The 21936-nt window shown below is 37.5% G+C and overlaps 1 protein-coding gene across 6 annotated transcripts in view; it reads right to left on the minus strand.

The window, feature by feature from the left end:
• Nucleotides 1-21936, minus strand: part of NEK11 (NIMA related kinase 11) — a 214479-nt gene that overhangs the window by 92599 nt on the left and 99944 nt on the right. For 5 of the 6 annotated variants that reach the window (XM_089776602.1, XM_006117582.5, XM_089776601.1 and 2 more), the window contains 6 exons: nucleotides 10640-10789; nucleotides 10483-10561; nucleotides 9832-9920; nucleotides 5487-5606; nucleotides 3493-3586; nucleotides 2491-2629 (listed from right to left, as the gene is read on the minus strand). In XM_089776602.1, coding sequence (XP_089632728.1) covers nucleotides 2491-2629; nucleotides 3493-3586; nucleotides 5487-5606; nucleotides 9832-9920; nucleotides 10483-10561; nucleotides 10640-10789 — 671 coding nt within the window. The remainder of the gene's footprint in view (nucleotides 1-2490; nucleotides 2630-3492; nucleotides 3587-5486; nucleotides 5607-9831; nucleotides 9921-10482; nucleotides 10562-10639; nucleotides 10790-21936) is intronic. The other variant, XM_006117584.5, reaches the window with a different exon arrangement.

Consider the following 21936-nt stretch of genomic DNA (forward strand, 5'->3'; position numbering starts at 1 on the left):
TTTTTGGTTTTCATCAGAAAAAAGTCATGACTATTATGATTAGAGATCATAAAAATATTTGCTAACAAAATTAAAAATGAGTCACCTATTCAACTGTCATTTTAGCCCAAAGAAAAATTTTACTATTACAAATCACAAAATAACTTGAATTAGTTACAGAAAGAGTAATGGAAGCTTTATGAGTTTCTGATTCAAATTTACTTGTATGGTAATTATTCAATAAAATGAATAATGTCTGAAGTTGAAATACTACAAATTTAAAACTATTCTTTTACTTCCCTTTTGCAAGCACATTAATAAAAAATTATATTACATATATTTAATTTCTTGAACTTTCCTATACATGTAATCAACGCAAAATTATTTTGCCCAGTCAACGAACGGCCTTTCATATAAACTTAGAGATAACTAACAAACATGCTGTTTTGACAGGCTGTAATTCACAGTTAATATGTCACTTATTAACCACATTGGGCAGACTTTGTGAAGTTAGTACATCACAGAAGTTATTTATAATTTAATTAAAATCTTTGAACTGTTTAGGTATAGCCCTAGTGCATAAATTATTTACACACACACATTTCATATACATGCTCCTTTTTTATTTTACACTTTATGAGTTTGATCCAAAGCTCACTGACTTAGGGTTTCCAGGTGTCTGGTATTGACCTGGACAGTCTGATATTTCCGCCTTCCGTCCAGTAAAAAAATTCAGAAAATACCGGACACCTAAAATGTCCGGTATTTTCTGATTTTTTCCCCCTGCCAGGAGGCGAATACCAGACACCTGACAACTCTATGACACACTCAGCAAGCAACCCGCCCCCCACCTGGTTCCGCAGGGACATGTCTTGTGGCTGGAAAGAAAAACAAAATGGCCGCCAGCAAAAAAAGCCTCTTCTTAAAGGGGCCATGCTGATTTTTTATTTATTTTATTTACTTAACTGCTGTCGAGGTCCTTTTTTTTTTTTTTTTTGCTCAACAACTTTGGTCTCCCCCCCTATCCTCCCCCCCAACAGAATTTTTTTCCTGTTTTTTTTTGGGGGGGGGGGGCAGGCGGGATGTTGGGTATTTTTGCCTAAACTATCTGGCAACCCTACTGACTTCAAAAATCACATTTCTTCAATTTGACATGGAGTTTGGTTGTTTTAGTCCTGTTCCCAGTGGACAAGTACCCACATTACAAAATCCACCACTACCACTTGCCCCACTTGGAAGTCTCAGCACAAAGGACAATCATTGAACAAGCATGAAGGCCAAGCTACTTTGGTCTTAGGAACAATTCCTTACAGATCATGGTTAAAACACATGGGATAGAAACTTGAACTATCATTACTTTGGCTATAATATGCCTATTCTGTGAATAAATGGAAGCCTTCAGCCACCAGGATTTTTGACCTTTCACCAGTACAACAGGCACACAGAAAAATAGAGGATCTGCTGTCTAAGCATTAAGGAGCAAAGTGAGCTACCATTCTAAAAAGTTAAAAAAACAGAATGTGCATGCTGTCAGAAAAGGCGATATTATACTAAAGGGGAGTACATTTACTCTTTGTAAAACTTTTTGTGCCCAATATGCAGGCCTGAGTTTTTCCTTTGCTCATCCATCCACAAGCAAGGCAAATGTTGTATAGACTTTCACAACCCCAAGATGGTGAGTAAACATTTTAGAACAATACAGACAAGTAAGACTTAAAAGGTTTTCATCTGCTTTTGCATACAGTATAATCACATCATACATTCCAAATGCTCATGTCCTAGGACAATCCTACAGTTCACTTGCAGCTAGGAAAATGGCTTCTGAGCATAATGTTGTCTGGACAGCAGTCACCTGGGCTGTGTCCAGACTCAGGGTTTTTTTCGAAAAAAGTAGCCTTTTTTCGAAAAAACTTCACCTGCGTCTAGACTGCAGCCGCGTTCTTTCGAAATTAAATCGAAAGAATGCGGCTTTTCTTTCGACGGCGGTAAACTTAATTCCACGAGGAAGAACGCCTTTTTTCAAAAGTGCTCTTTCGAAAAAAGGCGATCTTGAAATCAAACAGGGCTTTTTAGAAAGAGAGCATCCAGACTCACTTGCTGCTTTCTTTCGAAAAAGCGGCTTGCTTTTTCGAAAGTTCCGTGTGCAGTCTAGACGCTCTCTTTCGAAAGAGGCTTGCAGTCTAGACATAGCCCTGAAGGTGTGAAGATGGAAGCTGTCTGTTTCTTAACCCAGCCCCTCATTTGGAAGCACTGTTCACCGCTCCTGGATACTCCCAGCTCCCACAGGCTCAAGAAACATAAAATCCTTGTGTTTTTACACTGCAGTCCCATATTCAGCATCTATCTTTCTTTCTCTGATAGATTTTTAACTCCTTAGCAACCCTGATTAATTTTTATTGCAATTTCTCTGTAATAAGTTAGCCAAAGGAGAAATAAATGAAACCTTGCCCTGTTGCCATGAGGTTTCAAATAGAAAGAGGATTAACTTGCCATACAGTTTCAAACTCTTACCATGCTCCACAGGTTCAGACATACAGAGCCTGCCTGGTGTCTCATTTTCAGTTGGTTCTTTATGTCCTATGGATATGTAGTCCATTGCAGTGACTGGCTGAGATTGAATCAGATGTTTTGAAGTCTGCTCATCAGATTCCTTATTTGAAGCAAGATTAATACATATAAACAGTTAGAAACCCCAGCATGACCACAGTATAACAGATACCCTGATCTATACATCTGCTGGATATGTTTTAAGGCAACTTTTTAATCATTTTTAAAAAACTGATCACTAGCTATTGTTATTTCTTGAAAACAGATTAAACATCACTAATTCACCAGAAACAGTATCAAACAGAAATTTATTGGCATGGCAGAGAGAAGCTATTAAGCACTAAACAAGTTCATAGCCATAATTCTAGAATGTGTGGATTGACGTTTTCAAATGATCTTTGTGGCATCTGTGATGAGCTGCAGAGCGGGTGCTAAACTGACCTATTTTCTCTTGCTGATAGCTTTAGGCCAAATAAAAGCTTGCATGGGGAGACACTCTGAGACGTCCTTCTTACTAAAGGCTGGATGGAAAGTTCAAAGTAATCTTCTTAGCTAAATAAATAAAAAGATGCAGTAGCCCTACCAAAGTATGGTATGTTGGAGATTACAGTCTTAACACTACCTTGAAAATGAATTTATTTTGAACTATGACTTTGTGCGGGAGGTAGGGAGAGGGGAGCAGATTGCCTTTAAAATTTCGGTGCATATGTTTGGTTTTAAGAATTATTTTAAGAAAAGAAAATGATGCCATGGGACTGATAAAGACATCGGTTGAAGTGTACCTAAGTTACTGAAGGAATTTTTTCTCAATACAGAACCAAATGAGTTTTCTAGATTTCAATACACAACTGAACACCACACTTGCAGGCAGGATTTGGCCCACAGTACTATACAAGTGTCAGAAACTGAAGTGTTTTGTAGTTTGAATGTGTGTTTAAAACATCCTAAGGGTGAGTTCACACTTACATGAAGCACATCTATACTCAATTGTTGAAAATTACGGGACCTCAGTTCTTGCATTCTTTTGAGGTTTTCTTGATATTTTTCTTCTGCTAGCTCTCTATAAATAAAAGGTACATTTATTCAATATTATGTATCACAAATACAATGAAGACACGTCTGCAATAAGGTACTACTGCTTGTTACAAATAAATCAATGGAAAAGTACGTTATATCATAGGAGTGCAGGCTCAGGGGTGCACAGTGGGCCAATATTTATCCAAAAGGTCTTGGGTGGATATATATAGGATGAGACTTGAATTATTAATTACAGAATTCATAAAATTTACTTTGCCCATTTTGTATAAAATAGTCATGAGGCACCAGATTGTTGGTTCCATACATGGTGCTGGTCAACTCAGAAGAACTTAAATATTTTGCTTTGATTCCACCAAGTTCTTCAGAGAAGTTTTCATGCCAAGAAAAGAGAGGCAGAGTTTTCATATTCTGTGGCAGATATTGCCCAGAGGAGACTATACTATGCATATGCTATCTCAGCAAATCTTGTAGGCTTCACGGCTATGCTCACTTCTCACTCAATTTTGGAGGTGCAATAGCAGTCTGAAGGTAGCCCATTTGAAATGGAACTGTATCTTTGTAGTCCTTCTGCTTAATGTCACTGATTCCTTTGTATTATAACAGAGTATGCTCAGCTAGCCAGTGTGGAACCTAGGCCAGCATTTTAACTTCATGATTATGAATGGGTTTTGAAGAGGATTATCTTCTTTATGCTACAGAAGAGATACATTTATTTTATCTGCTCAAACATGAATTAGAAAACTGCCACTCTATACTATTTCCTAATCCCATTCTACAAAATACTCAAAATTCTGTAATCTATTTTTTATGATTTTTCTCATATATTTGCAAATTGGCCTCTCATTATTAACAATATGATCAAAGACTTTAAGCAACATCCACAAGTCATAATAGAGATGGTGAAATTCCAATTGTGGTTAGACACTGACTGAGCCCAGGAAGAACAATTTCTATTGGTAAGAGAATCAATGTCCATGTAACATAATCAGCATCATCATTTCCAAACCCAGTTGTCATTTTAACCACTCCTTTGCACTAATTTTGATAAATGTCAAATAGACACAACAAATGCTGATTCAGAATTTTTACAAATTGGGACTTCAATCATCAACTATTTTACTTGTTAGCAGTCTTTGTTGTAATTGGATGTCATTACTAATGAAGACACATGCTTGCTTTGTCATGACAAGACTAAAGTGCTGATCCCAATAGTCATAAACAATAAACCATTCCAGCGTACATTTATATAAATAACAAAATAAGCATTAGTTAATCTAGACTGAACTTAGAGAGACTATTTTGGTGAAAGTATTAACATGAATTCAAGAAGGTGGTGAATCTATGATTTTTTTTCATGTTTCTCTCATGAAGAATATGGACTCTCTTCAAAGATTCTCTATTATGACCCCTTATGGTCCCAGGAAAAACTTTCTAAGTAGAATTTTTATAACATGTTCATCACCATTGAATCTTCTCACTTATTAAGCCCATTGCCAAATAGCATTTGTTTTAGAACTATAAAGTTTCTGCCCTTCTACAGAAATCACAGAGGTCAAAATAACTGACACTTTCCTCAAAACCTGGACTGTCAGTCAAAGACAGGTGGCTGGGCTCCTTAGAGTAATGGCCTCAATGAGTCACTTTAAAAAATTCATCTTCTATATATATGAATTCAAAGATTTCTTACTCATTTATTTAGTAAGAAATGCAGTGTCTGTAGTGCAATTTTAAATTAATGCTCTGACTTTCCCCCGCTACTTCAGCAATTACTCTTATCTAATTACTGTAAAATCCCCATTCACCCATCAGTAACTGAAGAGTCTGCATAGTGTCTCTAAATCAACTGTTTTCATTCTTGCTTTCCTGGTAAATTGCACAATTGAAGGAATGCCGGGTGAAAACGCAGTGTTAAGTTATCTTACTTAAGTTTCTTTGCTTTGTCATCTGCAGCATTTAACTTTCGCAGCCTCATTCTCTCTCGTGGAGTCATTTTCTGCACCTCAGAAAGTTCCCTCAGAGTTTGCAAATGGACTTTTTTCTGCCTAAAAATAAAAGCATGCAAGTCTCTATTTATATTAAAATGTAAAGAGCAATATTTAAAAAGATATCATTATGAGGCTGAAAGATTATGGCATTTTGAGTGTAATGAGAAAAACACAGGCAATGTAATGGACTAAACAGAGGTTTCTTTACTTATAGGGGTACTATATCAAATTTATTTTCATTATGAGAGTATAAAAAATGCAGACCTATACATTCAGTACATTTTGCCTGAACCGTTTAAAGTATTTTATAAGATGACTAAACATAAGAATGGCCATACTGGGTCACACCAAAGGTCCATCTAGCCCAGTGTCCTGTCTTCCAACAGTGGCCAATGCCAGGTACCCCAGAGGGAGTGAACAGAACAAGGAATCATCAAGTAATCCCTCTCTTGTCACTTATTCCCAGCCTCTGACAGAGGCTAGGGACACCATTACTACCCATCCTGGCTGATAGCCATTGATGGACCTAAACTCCATGAATTTATCTATTTCTTTCTTGAACCCTATTAAAGTCCCGGTATTTACAGCGTCCTCTGGCAAGGAGTTACACAGGTGGGCCGTGCACTATGTGAAAAAAAAACTTCCTTTTGTTTGTTTTAAGCCTACTACCTATAAATTTAATTTGGTAATCCCTAGTTCTTATTTTATGGGAACAAGTTAATTTCCCTTATTCATTTTTTCCACACCAATCATTTAATTCTCAGTACTTTATTAATATAATAATAAATGTGAAATCATCCCTGCAAAAGTTATAGTATCCTGTATCATTTAAGATAACGCAAACAGAAATTCTGCCTTTCAGTTTAAAATTAAAGCAACTGATAACACTAAGAAGAATGTTTAATAATCAATTTTAAACAAGTATAAAAGAAGAAAATGTTAATGCTCCTTTAATGAGCTTTTAAAATAGTCATTTACTTCCTTGTAAATACTGTCTGCTGTTATTCATTTCCTGGTCCGACAGAACAGAGGTGTTTTTTCTTGGCTCAAATGATTTTCATAGATCTCCCCAGAAAGCTAAGCATGAATAACTAATTCACCTATTCCAAAGCTCAACTATATCCATAAACAAGAGACCAACACATTTCCTATATTTGAAAATAAGTATATATCCCAGACTAATTATTATAATTATAATTATAAGTATTAATATTAATATTAATATTAATATTAATATTAATAATAATAATGCAATTGCAGTCATACATTATAACTTCCCATGTAACCCAAAAGTTTAGATCATTGGAATTTCTGGTGCATAGTATTCATTTCAAATTGTTACTCTTATTCTTAAAATTCAAGATTTAGCTACTAAATCTTCATCTACTCTGATGTGTGATCATCAAAGAATCATAAAATATTAGGACTGGAAAGGACCTCGAGAGGTCATCGAGTCCAGTCCCCTGCCCTCATGGCAAGAGCTTAATTTTATATCCCAATAAATCACATAGTTCCACAGGGACTACTTGGAACATCATAATGTTTAAAATGCAAGGAGAGATATTTTCACCATATTTCTCAAACGTTATCTATGGAGGAAAATATTAGAAGGATCTGAGTGGTACTGGGAAACGTGACACTGAAGACAAAGACAAGAAAATTTCAGCTATTATGCAATTTGGAACAAATCCTTCAAGAATGAATAATTCAGGCATATTTCTTATGCACTGTAACAGAGCTGGGATTTATACTACAAAAACCTCTGGGATAACAAAGCCATTTTTCTTTCATGTTGAAACTGAATTTGTAGAGCTTTATGCTTGCTTAAATATTTAAAATTTATAACTTGGGTAGAACTTCAGTAAACTATTACAGACTTTTATTAGAAAACATAAAGCTAACCTGAGTTTGATACATAAAGATTTAATGGAAAGAAAAAAATATAGACGAATGACAAAATGGTTGGGAAGAATGTACAAGAAATAACTCTATCTAGGGACTTCTATAACTGAAATACAGCTTTAAGTTTATAGCAATTTATGAATACCAAGACTTCACATTTAAACTGTTGCCCTTTGACTTTTTGAATGATAATACTTTCCTAATATTTAGAGTTTATTTTTATCTGTCACTTTGGCATGTTGCTTAACAACGACAATAGAAAGTTTTAATGATCTCAACAGAATTTTATTTAAAACCTTTACATTTTATTGTGATTAGATTAATACATATTATTTTCATATTCTGAAGCCTAAATCCAATTTACTCAGAATACAGAGTATATCTGGGAGGGTTTATAAGAGTTTTTTTTTTTTAAACAAAGAACAGTTGCCTTTAATTTGAGAAGCTTTAAGAGTAAATTTTTATGCTCTGCCAAAATTAGATGATTGTATTTAATGGGAATTTTTCATATGGAACACAGATAAATGAAAGGAAAAAATCTTCAAAATTCTTGAAATGGGCATTTTAAAAGCTGTATAGCACAAGGACACATAGAAAAGGAACGGATGTTTCTAGGAAAGTTCATCAAAAAATAAATAGCCGTCACAGAATTCAAGAACTTCTCTATGGACTCATGCAAAGAGCTTGTTAGCACTTAGAACCTGTTGATTGTGTTGGGGAAGACCACAAGCCCATTAGTGCCGAATGTATGTGAGGAACTGCTGATCATAGAATAAACACACTTTCTCTCTCTCTGACAATTCTGTCCATACACAATGTCAATTTAAAAAAGTGATTTGTTTCAATATAGACTTATTGTATCCAAAGACCTTTGGAGCTTACTGCATTCCTTCCACAAGAGAGTATAAATAAGTGTTATCAGTCGATCTTGGAAACAAATGGAAATTTGGAGGTTGATTTTCCATTTTTCAGCTGTAATATTGCTCCCATAAAAAGCTGTACCCACAATTTTTGGCCCCAAATAAATAACCAAGAAAAGTGTGATTTAAGTTTAAAATGGTGCATGTAGTTCAATGGAGGTGAAAAATGTTACCCACAAAATGAAAGCCAGGACTGGAAATTACATCCCTGATATTTCAAATATTTGATGCTTCAGTGTGTATTTCCGCTATCACATTTCAAACACTTTTTTGGAAATTGAAACCTTGCCTGCATATTATGCCAATGACATTTAGGAGCACAACTCTCCACTACCAAAAAAACATATCTCCTCTGTGGAGCTATGAATTCACTCTTACATGGGTCCCATGACCAATCTGAGGAATAAATGTGAAGCACACAGGATCTACCTGTAATATTTTATGAATATTAATGTGCATTTATTTGTCTGATTTGTTATTATGTTGTTTGTTATATGATTACAATGGATAATAATAATCTGTATTTCTGCATTGTCCATTATGTAAGGATCTCAGAGAAATTTATAAACCGCTAATTAAGCCTCATAACAAACTAGACAAGGAATTATCCAACAGTAAATTGCTGCCATCTTTGTAGAGGAACACAAAGTTTAACAGTGTAAAGAAGTAGCACACAAAGTATAGGGACAGGAAGTGAAATAGAATACCAGATATAATGCAAGAGTAATTTAAGAAGGCAGAAAGAAATCAACATTGAAATTTGTGTTAATCATTGAAGTATTATGATGTGATACTCTTTAACATCTTTATTATTATAGAATTATCTCATATAGGTAACATCGAATGCATATTAGTGTAAGATTCAATAAATATGAGTACTATTAATTTCTTTATATAGTTAAAAGATATTCTACAGGTCTATATACTGACTATTAGTTTAAATGTTTATGTCTTCAACTTTAAAGCATTTATGAAAAAAAAACCTTTATATTCCTGAAGTCATGAATTACATAATGCATAAATGAATCATAGCACATGTCATATTATGACCTCATCTTTCCAAAGGTACAGATCTGAGGATCACATGTCAAAAATATGCATTATCTTGTATTTGTGAGCAGGAATAATTTAATTACACATGCAACAGGTACTATACTTTCATGTACACATATCCTTTGTGCATGCACAATAAACCAATGTGCATGTGCTATTATGTGCTAATATATTCTTATTTGTAATAATAAGAATGCTTAGTTTTTCTAGGGTGGTTTTCACTGTAGATCTCAAAGAACTTTAAAAACAAAGGTCAAAGCACTTTAAAAAGATGCTAAATATGCATGTGCATATTTAGCACAGATCCCTTTCAACATTTGATTTAAATAAATGTTTAAAACATGAATGCATTTAGCAACACTTCCCTTTGTAATACTTTTTATTAATACAAACACTGCAGTACTTACACAGCTTTAATGATGCAAGCAGCTTCTTTCTGACAATTAAATGTCTTGACTTTCATAGCCATATTTGTGAATTTGCATTTGACATTCTTCTAAAAAATAAAACAGCAGCAAAATAAATTATATTAATGCAGTATCCCACATCTTCATCTATGATCCAATATTTGGTTCAGTCCCAATATAAAATACTCGAACAACTTTTCTGTCCCTCTTCCCATAAAGCCTAGCACTAATATATGCTTTAGCAAGACCACAAATCAGAAAAGTAAGAAGTTTTCTAGAATGTGTTGTTTTTCATTAAATATTTGAGTAACTTTTGGCCATTGGCCAAGACCAGAAATGCCTCATAAACCCTTATGCCTATCCAGCCCCAGTAATCTCAGAAGTCTGCAATATAGCGAATACGCTATTACTTGTAAAATTGCATATTTGAGCAGATTCTCACGTGTTCCTTTTCTAGAGGGAGTGGTGACAACAGCTTTGTTTTCCCTCTACCATTTGTAAAGAAACTTGCATGGACTCCTCGCTGACATTTCTTTTCAACAAATGGTCAACATTAATGCATTTTTTGTAATACACACACACACACACACACACACACACACACACACACACACGATAAGTACAGGCCTATTGCCTTCTCACTTTAAATACCTGTAGTTGTTCATCAATGTAGGAGATTTTTAGAATCTCTGCTGCAGATGGTCTCAGACAAGGATTCTTGTTCAGCATGCTGAAATATTAATGGAAGAAAGATAAAGCAATTTTTGAAAATAATTGGACATATCTGAGAAGCCAGAAAATGTCAAACCTGTGGAAGACTGTGTTCAGTTTACTTGGATATCTATCAGGAAGAGAAGGTGTGTTGCCTTCCACAATTTTTAGCACAATAGACAAAAAATTGTGTCCAGTAAATGCATGATCCATACAGCACATTTCATACAAAATGCATCCCAGTGACCTAGAAAAAAAAATAAAGTGATGTAAGAAATTTACAAATACATATTTTGAAATGGCCTACCTAGTGACAGTATAGTAACTATAATAACAGCTTCAGGAGGTAGCCGAGTTAGTCTGTTACAGAAAAAAACAACAAATGGTCTGGTAACACTTGTTTTGTTGGTCTATAAAGTGCTACCAGACCATTTGTTGTTTTTTTCTATAACAACAGCATTGGTAAAGAGCTGAATTCTGTGTCCCTTTCTCTTTATAGTAGGACACTTTGATGTCACATTTTTCTCTTCTTCTGAAATGGTCTTCATTCAGAGCATAGAATCATCTCCTTCTGCTTAGCATTTGTAAAGCCTATAGCCATTATCATTTCATTTTCACAGACATAGGCAGGAAAGTTAAACCACATAAAAAGATTACTATAATAGAGTTCCGATTATCTGACCTAAACGGGACCGATGTGTGGTCGGATTAATGAAAATGTTGAATAATACGGAAACGGATATGAAATCAGGTTTATTAATAATTATTCTACAGTACAACTAACATAATAGAGTACAGAACATTTAGTATGCAGTATGGCCAAAGTTATTGTTTTAAAAAATTAGTGGTTGAAGTTTGTTTTCCAGCTTTGTTTCTCTTCCTTGCGGTGAGGTCACGCCAGTGTCTCAATAACATAACATCACTACCAGTTGCCTCCCCTTGTTGTTGAACATAAGCCAGTGCCGCCTCAAGAGCCTTGACCCCTTCACTGTGACTCATTCTCTCCATTTTGTCATTGTCATTTGTATCTTCATCTTCATCCTGATTCACCAGAGCTATTATGATGTGGTCAGTCAGTTCTTGTTGCTCGTCTTTCTCCATCCATTCCTGTATATCATCATCATTCACTTTCTCACAGCCTGGAATTTGTTGCAACAAAGGTAGCAGGTTACCACAATTTTCTTGCATCATTTCTTGTATATTTTCATCTTCCGAAAGTAGCTTTCTCCATGATCTTGCCAGAGTCTGCGGTTCAATATTTTCCCATGATTGTGCAATCCAATAAATAAAATCTTTTATCTTATCTGGCATACCACTTCTATCATCTATTGCCTCAATGAGCGTAGTTAAAAGCTTACAACGATATTTTTTCTTTAATGCTTCAAGCACACCCTGGTCCATAGGCTGACACAATGAAGTGATATTAGGAGGAAGAAAAATTACTCTAAAGTCCCCACTGATCAGTTCATCCTCATGAGGATGAGATGGCACATTATCAGTGACAAGGATTGCTTTCCTTGGTAGGTTTAGCGGTTTCAAAAACTGTTCTACTGAAGGAACAAATTCATTGAAAAACCAGTCTTGGAAAATAGCTGATTTTCCATGCATTCCTCTGATTCTTGTATGAAAATGGTAGAGAAACCATGGCTAGGTTTTTGAAAGCTTGTGTTTTTTTCGCCTTTCCAATAAATGTGAGTCTTAGTTTGTAGTTACCAGTAGCATTACTACAGGCTAGAATCATCACTCTTTCTTTATGTTGTTTATACCCAGGAGCTGAAGCTTCTGCCTGGGAAGCTAGAGTTTTTGAAGGCAGCAATTTATAGTTTAAGCCTGTCTCATCGCAGTTATATATCTGCTCACCTGATAATCCTTCATTGTCGATAAGACAATGAAATTTACCTTTAAATTTCAGAAACCCTTCCTGATTTGCCGATAATTTTTCACCACATATACTGAGCTGCCTTAACCCATATCTTTTTTTCCAGCGATGAAGCCAGTCTACACAGGCCGTGAAATCAGGTTCCCTTCATTAAATTCCTTTTGGAAAATCAGAGCTTTCTCTTGCAGAATCGGGCATGTGATAGGCATGCCCCATCCCTTTGCTGTGTGAACCATAAGAACAAAGCTTCGCTCACTTTTTCATATTCTCATTTCTTCATCGTTTTTCTGTTCTTCAGTCCTTCGTTTGAGGCTCAATCAGAGTACCACTTTTCTAACTCACTTCTTTTCCTCTTCCAGTCACCAACTGTAACTCGCCCCACACCGAGTTCGGATGCAATTTTTAGCATGGACTCGCCTTTGTCTAGTCTCTTTAAGGCTTCAAGTTTTTGTTCAATGGAAAGAACCACTTTTTTTTCTCTTTTTACTTGCCATGTTCTTCAAACAATAAAATTATACAGTAAGGGGAACATGCAATTGGAAAAATGAAACATAATCACAGCCCAAACATAAATCACTAGCGCAGAGGAACAAACAAAGCTACGGCCATGGCAGTACGTGATGTATGGGTACATAAATAGCACGTCGAATGACTATGTCGGATAAAGCAGAATGTCGGATAAGCGAAGGTTGGATAATCAGGACTCTGTATATAAATCCGCTTTTGTGTTTGTTACAGCCAGTACTGGGTAGTCTAACTAGAGACTGGTAGAGATGTGATGTTCAGATACAGATTCATGTAAGCTATCTTTGGGGTTTTAGGTTTAAGTTAAACCTGGACTAGAGTTCAGGTCTGGATTTCAAATGATAAAAAATTCACAGAAATGAGTGCTGTAATGAGGTTTCAGTGATATAAGGGTACATCCAAGCCTCATCCAGCTATTAGATCCCCTCTAGTTTTAGAGTCAAACCAGAACAATTAATTTAAATGTGAAGCCCCATGGAAATTTTATACAGTGGGCATGAGCGAAAAGAATGTTTAAATGTGAGTTCCTGGCTTAGGCCCAGCTCCAAAATCAGGATGATGCTATGTGAACAAGGAATTTTAAATAGGTGCCTTGGTTACCCCTTGTCCCCCCATCAAAGGGTTCTTCGTCAATATCCTATTGGAGCCCAAAGATATCCAGATAGAATATTTTAGGATAAATATCTTGATATTCATAAGACTTTGTGATTCTGCATGATTGAAAAATGAGCATTTGTATCACAGATGTTGCCATTATTGTACAGATGCAAATTGTTTTGTGTAAAGTGTGTCATGTAAGGTATCAACGGAAAAGATGTAATTTGCTAAATAAGATTATCCTGTTTAAAACCACGTATCACCACTATATCTGAAGTTATAACTATTGGCTGAGTATCTGTATCTAAAATGTGTTTGCTCTGGGATAACACCCATAGGGGAAGCTTCAAAGGGTAGCCGAGTTTGTTGTTTTTTCCTGTACAAACTAATGGTCTGGTAGCATTTCATAGACTAACAAAACATGTAGATGGTATCATGAGCTTTCATGGGCAGAACCTACTTCTTCAGATGACTGGAGTTTTGAGTTTAGGATGTGCAGACCCAAAACTGCACATCCTAAACTCAAAACTCCGGTCATCTGAAGAAGTAGGCTGTGCTCACAAAAGCTCATGATACCATCTATATGTTTTGTTAGTCTATAAAGTGCTACTAGACCATTTCTTGTTTTTACCCACAGGGCAGTTTACCTCAGTCTAGTTAGCTCATTATAAATGTATTATTGAAGCTTAACGGCCCAGTAAGGATGTTTCACTCTAACAATGGGCTCTACAAGAAATGCATCCTGCCCAGTAAGCTTTCTTGTGGCTGCCTCAGCATGGATACGGGCAATGACTGTTTCTGAGTCAAAGGACAAGTGATATGCTCATACGCTACTGATTCCATCATAAGATTTGTCTACACTACATTAAGGATGTTGGTGGTGCTAGCTCTTACTGTTTAGGAGCAGTTCTTAAATGGACTCACAGACGGATGGACAGACAGACAGGTGGACATTGATAAAATATAGAGTAAAAAAATAATGATAATCCCACTTAACATTTCCAGCCAGCATTCCCTCTAAAGACTTCAAATCACTTTACCATAAGAGTGGGTAACACTAATTCAAGAAGTTACTATTACATTCCAAGAAAAGAACTATAGAAGATAAATTTCACTTATTCACTTTTGATTAAATACAATATTTAGAAAGCATATCTGTCCATCTTGCAATTAAAAATTAGACTAAGTTGTTAAATATTATACAGACAAAAAGAGAGAGAAAATATCAGGTATATCTTTCTCAGTGGTTTTTTTTTTAAAACTGTATCTCTGTACAATTAGGCAAAGATTATCTGTAGTGCCTGTTTAAAGTCCAGTCATGCTCACGCCATATTTAAGTACCTAGTCTATGTGTCCCTAGCAGTTCCTGCAACCCACAAAACAGTCAATATTAAATATAGTAAAGATGCATTCATGCTGATAGTATTTTGGAAGGTCAAACTAGAAGTCAAGACAATTGCTATCTGAGGCAATGTTCTCTTACCACAAGTACAAATGCATGTACACATTGTACACAGAAGTGCATATGCACATGGCATCAATTCTATTAAACAGAAATGGAAGCAAGTCAGTGGAAAGGAAAAGAAGGGAGAGTCCAAATTTGACAGACCATGTGTTGCAGCTGGCTTTTTCAGATACAATCTGTTTTAAAGACTGCAGATTTTGGCAGCAGAAATTGCTTAAAGTGCCCTCAGGAACATAAGATTTGCCATATCAGGTCAATGCATTTATCTATTTAGTCCAATATCCTGCCCACACCTGAGGCTTCAGAGAAAGATGAAAAAGAATCCCTAATGCATTCAGCTATCTGTGGAATGCTGCACATGGGGAAGGGAAATCTATTCCTGATTACCATATGCAATCAATTTAGGCCCTGAAGCATATACAGTAATTTGATTACTTGTAGAATCTTAGCTGGAATAGCTACAAATACTATTAGTGGTCATAAAATTATCCAGCCACAGGTTTGGTTTGATGACCTTTTGTGTTAGTGATATCTATAGCTTCACTAGTGATGTAAAGTTCCATTTCATTTTTGTAAATATGATGCGTGTTCATTTCATTTTACGATCACATAGAAAGGAGAGTCTGATCAATTTTACTATATCTTTTCACAATCACAGTTAACACCTCTCTGATCCTAATTCTTTCAGCTAAATAATCCAAATGTTGTCAGTCTTTCCCTCATATTAAGTATTGTATTTTTAACCACTGTTGTTCTTCTGTGGCTCTTTCCAGCATATGTTATTTTTGTTTTTTAATGGTGAGCTCAAATGAATGCTCAAAAACATATAATCAAAATTCTAGCAGCTTTGAGAAGCACTTACTGCACAGAACAAAAAATCTGAAGAATAATTTCTTGACATATATATATATATGAGAGAGTTAGAGAGAGAGATCTAACCTATCTATTATTTATTGCAAGCTTCTCACCCAGCAATTGTAAGCTCTTCAAAACATAGTCTGCATCTTCTCTTGGGTTAGATATAGTGCCTAGCATCATCCTGACTGGTACCTCAGGGTACTGAAAAAATTCTATTGTTATGTCTGGGGGTTTCATTATAAAAGCAACCAAAATTGGATAAAGTATTTCAGAACAGTGCTATTTATTTCAAAATAGAGTTGCAGTGTAGACATACCACATCAGTGGCAAGTTCAGATACCTGTGTGCTTGGACCTAAAACTACCATGAATAAAATGACAGTGCCAGCACAGTCAGTTTAGGTTCTTCTTTTTCCAATTTTACTAGGGTTAGGGAGGGAAACAGAGAGAAAAAGTAAGCTTTAGATGCTTTAAACTAATCACAATCTCAACTCTCTGCATTATTTTTAAATATATACATATGCCTTTCAGAAATGCTGCACAAACTTACAACTTTGGCAAAAAGTTAAAATTCTGAAAACTTTTCCAAACTACACATCTTTCTCTATTTTAATTTAGAAAATAATAAAACATGCAAAATGAATTAAGCACTCTTTCAATTTTTTGCATATTTATTTGTGGATAACCTGTGTAATCAGTCAGAGACCAAATTGCAATTTTCTGCATCCTGAATTACATTTCTGCAGTGGCAATCAAGAAATTTTATTTAGTAAGCCTTGCCAATCTAATCATGGGTATGTTATGATCCTATTTCAGAAAGGGATATGAATCAGAATCTATTATTTGGCAAGGGGTATGCAGCCTAAAAAGTTTGAAACCACTGCTCTAAAGCACAGGAGAGCTGTTTCTTTAGGAAACTTTCTGCATGTCTTTGGAGCAGCAGGGAACATATAATAAACCTAATCTCAAAAAGGTCCTGACAGTGACAGTAGGGCCCTGTGTGGATAAATCTCTGTAACATTTCCATATAATAATGTATCATTCTCATATAAGTTTGTATTAAAAGAAACTTTGTAAGTGCTTTTATATAGAGAGATTAGGGTTGCTAGGTGTCCTGTATTGACCTGGACAGTCCGGTATTTTCGGGTCCTGTCCAGTAAAAAATTCAGAAAATACCGGACATCTGAAATGTCTGGTATTTTCTGGGGTTTCTTCCTGGCCAGGAGGTGAAAATCCCAGACACCCGGCCTCCCCCTCTCAGGCTCCGGCCCCCCTACTTACCTGGTTTTGCAGGGAAGCTCCCTTCTTGCTGCTCAACCAAAAGAAAAACATGGTTGCTGGCAAAAATCCTCAAGGTCAGAGCAAGGGGAAGCAATGCCTCCTCTGGGTCTTAGTGCTCAACTTTCCGTCTTCCTATCCCTGGCCTATTCTGACTCTGCATGCAATTGAAGGGGCCATACGATTTTAATGTTGTTTATTTTATTTTTTGCTTAACTCTTGGGGTCCTTTTTTTTCCCTCTCTCTCTTTTTCTCAACAACTTTTTGGTCTCCCCCCCCCCTCTTTTTCTACCCCCCTCAACAGAATTTTTTCCTCCGTTTTTTTTTTTTGGGGGGGGGAAGAGATGTTCGGTATTTTTGTTGAAACCATCTGGCAACTCTAATAGAGATCTTGTCCTTTTAGATATCTTTATGTTAAGCCTTCTTATAGAATCCCTTGTATTAAGAGAAACCTTGTATCCAGTCTTTTCCATAGAAACTTTGTATCAAGCTCTTTATGTTATAGGTCTTAGGGATAGTTAAGGTAAAGAAAAATGTATTTTGCTAGGAGTAGAATAGATCTTTCCCCTTTCATTGACTGTTGAAATAAATGAGCTGTGAATGGAGAATGAAAGATGAGCACCTCCAGCAGCAGTTGCAAGGGTGGAGAGGGGCTGGGAGCCAGATCTAAGACTATACCTGTGAAGTGAGCTCATTGGAAAGAAGACTGGACATACAGATGGCCTCAGGAGTCAAGCAGCAAGTGCCTGCCCTTGAAAGGACTCTCTTCGAAGCAGCATTAAAAAAGGCCAGATGATGACTAACTGGCTGCATGAGAGGGATAAATATGAGGCTTCTTGCAGAGGGACCCTGGGTTTTCATCTTGTCAACATGGGAGCATCGATCTGGATCTGCAGAAGCCTGGCTCCACCCCTCCCCCATCTAACTCACCTGGCCAGTGCAGCTAGGGGGAGCAACTATTTGTAACAAGACGGAGTGTGCTTGTGTGTGTGTGTGAGTGCATGAGTGTAATGTATCATATGCATATTATAAAGTATTCATTGATCTATGTATGTTCAATAAATGTGGCATGTTGCCTTATCCCCCTGAAAAAGATCCTGGGTGCTTCCCTTTTAAGCACATCACCTGATTACACTCAAAGTGTCTACATTTTTCTGTGAATTTTCATATTAAATAGCCATTCATTTTAAAGGCACAAACATGCACATGAAATAGAAAGCACTCCCTCAGTACATATGTGCAGTACACCTTGCATAAGCCAGCATAGGGTTGGACTTCAAAAATAAAAATATGTGTGCGCGCACAGGTTAGACAATATGTGTGAGCTGATTACTTGAACTGAACATTTGTATGCTAGCCCTCCTACCCCCTCAAACTTGCAGAACATAATGTTATTTTTCATAGCCCTGCCTGCATGTCTTTTTGAAAGCCATTAGGAAGAACTTTGGTGAATATTGCCCTTAATTCAAATACTGTAGTGCACTCCTATAATTTTACAGTGAAACAGTGCCATAAAAAGAAACAAGAAATGCAAATTGATTAGAAACAAAATGATAAATATATCAAATATTAGGAAATTCTACAATACACAAATTCTATTGCTACTTTTCAGAATCACTAAATTATGCACCTTTTCTGTACACTGTTTAAAAAGAAGTCCCATCTTCAGATGAATAATTTAAAAAAAACTAACAAAATAAAATCTGACAGGATCATAAACAAAGAGGAACAAGTGGAGCTAAGATGAAAATCCCATGACAGGGTGCATGTGGAGCCCAATGCACCTGAAGTCCATAGACCATCTGTCAGAATCTGCCAAGATCACATGGAAGAATTTGAGAGCAAAGGCTTTAAAATGTAACAGGGACATTAACTTGTCTCAGGAAAACAAAATTCAGCTTCTGATATCCTTCTTGGAAAGAGTTTACTAGGTTTCTGAATGAAAAACTAATCTGTTTTCCAACAAAATTACATTTCTAACCCTTTCTACCCTAGTCCTCTAGCCATTATTGCAATTTTTATGCCAGAAGCTTTGATTGTCAACTTGGTTTACCATAGGAAATTTTCATTTTAAATTACTTCAGCTAATCTTAAAAAGAAAATCCAGAGAAAATATTAATATCACAAATATGGACAGAATACTATTAAAAGGGGCAAGTATATTAGACATAGTTATTAGAAATAATGTAGAACTGAATGGTGCTGAATCCTTTTTCAGTCAATTTGGTGCAAAATCCTGGTACAGTAGACTTCCGATAATCCGGAACCTTTGGGACCTAGGTAGTGCCAGATTATTGGATGTGCCGGACTATCAGGAGGTACTATAAACTGGTTATATATATACTGTATGCAGTATATAAAGTGTTTTTAATCCTTTTTATTGTACATACTGTATCCAGTATACTGTAATGTTCTAGTTTTTTTAACCCTTTTTTACCCTTTTTGCTTGGTTCAGCTGCTGCCGCTGCTGCCTTGTCACTCGTTGTTTGCTGAAGATCGCTCACTAGGCTCTTGCCATTTTGATGCCGGACTATTGGAAGTGCCATACAATTGGATGCCGGATTATTGAAGTTTTACTGTACTACAGGGCATCCCTGCTATAAGTTGCCCCGGTATACATCCGTTCTGCACTAAAGTCATTAACACTTGTAGGAACTGTTGCATTATAAATCCTCTCATTCCCCGCTCTTAAATCATGAAAAAAAAATCCACCACCAATTTGCGCAAATGGAAGTAAGCCATAGGAAAAATATTCCTCACTTTAAGTTGCTTCATTCTGGGTGCGTCTAGACTACATGGCTTCATCGACAGAGCCATGTAAAGTAGTTTATTCGGCATAGTCAAAGAAGTGGGGATTTAAATAATCCCACTTCATTAAAATAAAAATGGCTGCTGTGGTGTGCCGACAAACAGCTGATCTGGCACAGTACAGCAGTCTAGACGCGGCGCAGTCAACAAGGGAAGCCTTTGTTGACTGCTCCGGTAAACCTCATTTCATGAGACATACTGGAGCGGTTGACAAAGGCTTCCCTTGTCGACCGCACCACGTCTAGACTGCCGTGCTGTGCCAGATCAGCTTATTGATGGCACAATGCGGTGGCCATTTTTATTTTAATGAAGTGGGGATTATTTAAATCCCCTCTTCATTGACTATGTTGAGTAAACTACTTTACATGGCTCCGTCGACAGAGCCATGTAGTCTAGACGCATCCTATAAGTCCAAGTTTTGGAATGAATCTTGGACTTCAAGTGAGGCTGGCCTGTATCTAGGTTTTCCACCAAAGCAGAAGTAGGTCAGTTTTGCTTCACAGAGCAGCACGAAGAGCAAGACTTACAGGGTGAACTTGGAGCTCACATCTTCTATGTCTCCTCTTATGTCATTGCTTAGAAATGGTGTGAGAGTAGGATATTCCACAGCTAAGCAAATGTTTCCTTCCCCTTCCCCTCTCCCATAGATGGCTGTATTAAGTCATGGAGTATACTGCAGCTTCAAGGATACAATAGTGGTCATGCAATTCATCGAATCTGAAGTCAGGGAAAGTGCAGAGGATGAACGAGGAGCCAAATAAGATATCTGCTTAAAATGTCTCCTTTTACCCTGCTTTTTTGCTGACATGAGTGAGTTTCCTAGAGACAAAGAATAAAAAAGCATAAGGTATGTAATGAGCCTGGAACTACAAGATGGCCGCCCACTGACCCGGAAGAGGAAGCACCCGCTATGACCTCTGGGTGGGTGGGTCCAGCTACGCCTAGACCCACCCACAGGAAATCAGAGGGCGGGTCTAGGACTATAAGAGCCATGGGTTCAGTTAGAGTCAGGCAGCGAAGCTGAGCTGATGCCTGGGCCCAGCTCCCACAGTGAAGGCTTCGGCTGCGCTGCTCCCGGCCAGAGGACTGGGTTGGGCTGCTTGGACACCTGCCAACCCTGGAGCCGTTGTCTGGACTGTGGAGACACCGGCCACTGCCTGAGCCCATACTGACCCCACCAGGACCATCGCTGGGCACCAACAACTGGGCCAGCCCACCTGGACCCCTGCCTGAACTGGAGCACATGGACACCCTGCCAGTCCCTCTCTCACCTGAAGTCCCACCAGATTGTCGCCAGAATCTGGTAGGCCTGCAGGGGGGGGTTGGAAATTGCCCAGGGATAGCCAACCTCGGGGCAGCTGAGGACATGGAGGTCAGATGGGCAGCATATTGCAGCCTGGACTCACGCTGATCCTCGATCTTGTCGATGTGTACCAACCTGGATCCCCGCCAACCTAGTGGCTGCAAGGCCGCCACTACCAGGTGCATCCCCTTCTCCACCCCCCCCCCTTTTGGGTGGCAGGTTCCCCTGTGAGGCAAAACCCTCTGCACTTGTCGGCTCTCCCGGAGTGAGGAGACCTGACCTTTGCCCGGCTGGAACTTTAAACTATTGTTCCCCCATTCCTTGTTGCTCTGATCCAGGGCTGTGCCTCTAATCATAGAATCATAAAGCTGGAAGAGACCTCAGCCCCCTGCCCAAGGCAGGCCCAATCCCAACTAAATCAAGCCAGCCAGGGCTTTGTCAAGCCAAGACTTAAGCACCTCTAGGGATCGAGATTCCACTACCTCCCTAGGTAACCCAATACAGAGCTTCACCACCCGCCTAGTGAAATAGTTTTTCCTAATATCCAAACTAGACCTCCCCACACTGTAAAATGAGACCACTGCTCCTTGTTCTGCCATCCGTCACTACTGTGACCAGCCTTTCTCCATCCTCATTGGAACCTCCCTTCAGGACGTTAAAAGCTGCTGTCAAATCCCCCCTC

Source organism: Pelodiscus sinensis, chromosome 2 (assembly GCF_052426305.1).
Source record: "Pelodiscus sinensis isolate ZL-2025 chromosome 2, ASM5242630v1, whole genome shotgun sequence".
In the NCBI taxonomy this organism is placed as follows: domain Eukaryota; kingdom Metazoa; phylum Chordata; order Testudines; family Trionychidae; genus Pelodiscus; species Pelodiscus sinensis.